The 4,261-nt window shown below is 36.1% G+C and overlaps 1 protein-coding gene across 1 annotated transcript; it reads left to right on the forward strand.

Moving 5' to 3' along the window:
- The first annotated feature begins 2,090 nt into the window (after window positions 1–2,090).
- Window positions 2,091–2,708, forward strand: LOC107779893 (uncharacterized). The gene has a single exon (XM_016600395.2). The coding sequence runs from the start codon at window positions 2,091–2,093 to the stop codon at window positions 2,706–2,708; it is 618 nt and encodes a 205-aa protein (XP_016455881.2).
- The last annotated feature ends 1,553 nt before the right edge of the window (window positions 2,709–4,261 follow it).

The raw sequence follows: 4,261 nt of genomic DNA on the forward strand, positions 1-4,261 counted from the left end.
ATTCGGCGGTAAATTATGGTACCAGATCATCGCTCCCTTCGAGAGGATCTCCCCGAACTTTTTCAACAACACGGATTCGATCTCATCGTCCTCCAAATCGTTTCCTTTTATGGCACATGTGTAAGAGGTGACATGTTCGTTAGGATTGGTCATACCGTTATATTTGGAAATTTCGGGCACATGGAATTTTTTGGGGATTAACTTCGGTGCCGCACTCGACAAAAAAGGCTTTTGTATGAATTTTTTCGTATCAAGCCCCTTTATCATTGGTGGAGCCCCCGGGATTTGATCGACCCTGGCATTGTACGTTTCCACCCTCTTGTCATTGGCTTCGACTCGTTTTGTGAGTTTCTCGAGCAATTTAGTAATTCCGGGAGTAGTCCCCGATTCTTGCTCGTTAGATTTCACTATGGCGGGCTTTGTTCTGGGGGTGACTTCTCGAAGTGGATCCAATCCGGCCTGCTTTGTGCGCGAGTTTGGCTCTGTAGCTGAGCTTTCGCTACTTGTTGGGCTTGTAGCATCTCGAAGATCATACGTAAGCTGGCCCCAATTTCTCCCGCATTTTGGGTGTCTCAGGCTATGGATCGAGTACCGCCCTGAATGCTTCTTTTCGGTTCGGAACGCTGGTTCGCCTCCAAAGCTATTTGTGAATTGACATTCAATGGTATTTCAGCTCGAATTTCGGGTACTTCGATTCGAGCCTAGGGTGCCAAGCTATCGTTAATTGGCCTTCCGGCCCCGGGTGTCATGTTGTTGGTTTCATCTTGAAGGCCGACTTCATAATCGATCGGTGAAGCCATTTGATTGGTGGTTATTCGTAGCTGATCCGAAATTCAAAATATTTTCGGAAATAAGTGCAAAGCACAATGGCGTGTTTTTTCAGATTTGTATCAAATGACCACTGTTATCCTCGGTCCCACGGTGGGCGCCAAACTGTTTACCCGAAAAATAGATAGAGTTAAATTTATACACAGTTCTGAGGATATGTGGCGTAACATAACATAAAATGCAAGGATAAATAAAAATGTAAATATAGATTGGAGAGAATGCAAAATAGATAAGGTTATCAGGAACAATGAATCTTAGGATTCAACAAATAGAATCAATCTAAGAAGTCTGAAAGAACGATTTTTTACTGTAGAAGAATATAGCACTTTTATTATAATGTAAGCCTGAGAAAAACTTGTCCTACAGAAATGGTAACCAAGCCCTTTTATAGTGGAGGGATTTGGCTCTAAGCATAATAAAATAAACATTCAGTGGGAGACCCATGATAAGTCAGCTTTTTCATAATTTTTGCCAAGATTCTCTCTAGTGGGATTGCAACGGCTTTTGTCTGCGAGCTCGATCTTGCTTAGAACCCTCGATTTTGGTTTGAGCTTGATTTCGGCTCGAACTCGTGATCTTGGTTCGAGCCCGATCCTGGTTCGAGTCCTCGAATTGATTCGAGGTCACTGTTGGTTGGTCTCTGGATTATTAGCATGATAGATCTACTCTGCATCATGGTTCGATTTTGATTCGAGCTTGATAATGATATCGAACTCGACACGGATCAGCCTCCCCGGGTTCGAGGTTAGTTTGTTCCACCTTCGGGATCTTACTTCGATAAATCATCGTTCGAACTCGATCGGACGTGCTAAGGCCGAAATCTATTTCGACCGTATACAATTCTTTTCAGTCAGCTTAATCATTGCATTCTGTAGAAAAGATATCTAGCTTTACATAACGTTCAACATATACGGCTCTCCCACAAATCAAGGGAAAATGTTATTTACTAGAAAGTTCTATATGTTCTGAATTCGCAGTACAAACATCCATCAGCCGTAATCAAACCTATGCCTATCAAAAAGTTCATAACATATGTGATATGTTATACGTTACACTATATAAAAATCTCTATATGAGAATGAGATGTGTTATTATAATCAGGCAAAGTTGCTATCACTAGGGCCTACTGTAGAAACTATACATTCAAATCTTCATGTCAACAATAAATAATCTATTCTCCTTACTATAATGTATTTGCACAAAGCCCTTCCATTATATATACATTCTTGTGAACCAAAGTTTTCAAGTTGAACTTAGCCAAGATGGTGATGAGTAGCAGCTTTGAGAAATCATTCAGAATCAAACATGAAGACAACAAGTTTTTCTCTAAGCTTCTTTCAAAGGAAAATTGCAAAGCTTCTTTTTCTATTCCTTCTTTTAGAGTTTACTATAATGATGTTCCAAGTTCTGTCCCTTTTACTTGGGAGTTACATCCTGGTACTCCTAAACATAATACATTTTCTGAAACTTCTTTGTTGCCTCCTCTTACTCCTCCTCCTCCTTACTACTCAAACACTAATAATAATACCAACAAAAAATCCATTAAAAGGAGTTCAAGATCCAACATTTTTCATGCTTTAATCATGAAGTTTAATATTAAAAAATCTCAATTACCTTTATCACTTTCTTCTCATTCTTCTTCTTCATTGCCATGGTCATCTTCTTCACAATATTCCTCATTCTCTGCACCTACAACGCCTTCAAATTTCAATGGACGACGTCGTTTTTGTAGCCAAGGATCGTCTTTTGATGATTATCATGAAGATATATCGCCAGCATCAAAATTATGTTTTGGTATGAGCAACAAAGCTAGTGGAAATTCACTCTTTATGGTGAAAAAAAACTTGTTTTCCATCGTCGGTGGTCGTGGATCTAACTAAGGTTGTTTAGAATTCATCATTTCTTTGAATTATAATTATATTTTGTACTCTTTTTGTGTCAACATTATAACCTGTTGGTATGTTCTCCAAGATGAATGTAATTAACTTATTTACTATTCATATGATCATTTATTTCTTTTGCTTTTTAAATATAACCTGATAAAAAAATTGTGACTTTTAGTTGCTTTATGTTTTTGTTCCATAGTTCCATCATCATATCATGATCGCTCTAGAGTACGTTGGATCAAGTCAAGAAATTAAATGAGTTAGGAACATGACATAGCACCAAAAAGGAAGGAAACAATATCAAGAATCTCCCGACAAAGTAATTAATTATTATAATTAATGCAATAATTCTATCTATGGCCGATCAAATATGAATCTTTATTTAAATACTGATAATCTTAATTAAAGTGGTTAAAATAATATGTGATAAAATCGAACAACCGAGGAATTTGGGTATCATAATTTATGATAATATACAGAAATAGTACTCCGCAGCAGTTCAATTATCCAGGGAAGTGCTGAACAAGGAGAAGACATAAGTCTTGGATGAATGAGTGTGTCTCTTTTAGATGTATTTATTAATTAAATAAAAAGGAAGGAAAGTTAGTTGGAAGTTTCTGTCCAAGTAAATAAAAGTCTTCCTCAGATCTGCAAAATGGAATCTTTTTAGCTGTATTGTTCATTAAAGCAGTGGTAGGGAAGCTTCTACCTTGTTAACAGTAAAGGTGACAAACGGGTGGGCCGGGCCGGTCCGAGTCGAGAAAAAAAATGATAGGTCGGTCACCAATCCGGTCTGGTTACGGGTTATACAAATCGGGCTTAACGGGTCCGGCCCCATTCGGTCAAAGATTGAACCGGAACGGTTCCGGGCCTAAGGAATCGGGCCGGGTTTCTGTATTTTTATTTTTATTTTGTATAACTAAAGTAAAAAATAAAAAACAAAAAAAAACTTATAAAAAGAGTGTTTGAATGAAGAATGCAAATACTTTAAAATTTTTATATTTGAATATTTCATTAAGAATTTAAGATAATATAATACAATGAAGATGAAAAAAAATTGCACTTATAATTTGCAAGTTCTTTTTTTATTTCAAACTTGCAAATTAAAGTTTACATTAAACAATAACTAAATTAACGAAAAAAGAGTAAATTCAAAGTTTAATTATATTTTTCTTTCTTCTTAAATTCAGAAAGTAGAAAAGAAATTTCAGCTATATGTACTAAAGCCATAGTAACAGTAAGGTAATATGCTCCAGAAAACTCAAGAGTAGCTGTATAAAATTTATGTAAAAATTGAACAACATTCATTAATGGCCTCCCAAGTATTAGTTGTTAATATACAGTTTGGATCAGTACAATGAGCATTAGCAACTTTCAGTTATCGGCAATCTATATTTGTAACAACATTTTAAAAATAAGTATGTATAATTCCATCTAGTAACAATTTCATCTGGCATGAATCTGGGTTTAAGGTTATGCTCCATACACTTAGTCTTAAATTTCCTAATTCTAGATTGTCTATTATTTTCTTGAATAACACCCACTGC

The sequence above is a fragment of the Nicotiana tabacum genome, chromosome 2, assembly GCF_000715075.1.
Source record: "Nicotiana tabacum cultivar K326 chromosome 2, ASM71507v2, whole genome shotgun sequence".
Classification (NCBI taxonomy): domain Eukaryota; kingdom Viridiplantae; phylum Streptophyta; class Magnoliopsida; order Solanales; family Solanaceae; genus Nicotiana; species Nicotiana tabacum.

Bases quoted from the DNA above. Each gene is read 5' to 3' on its own strand.
- LOC107779893 (XM_016600395.2), top strand. From the start codon at position 2,091: ATGGTGATGAGTAGCAGCTTTGAGAAATCATTCAGAATCAAACATGAA.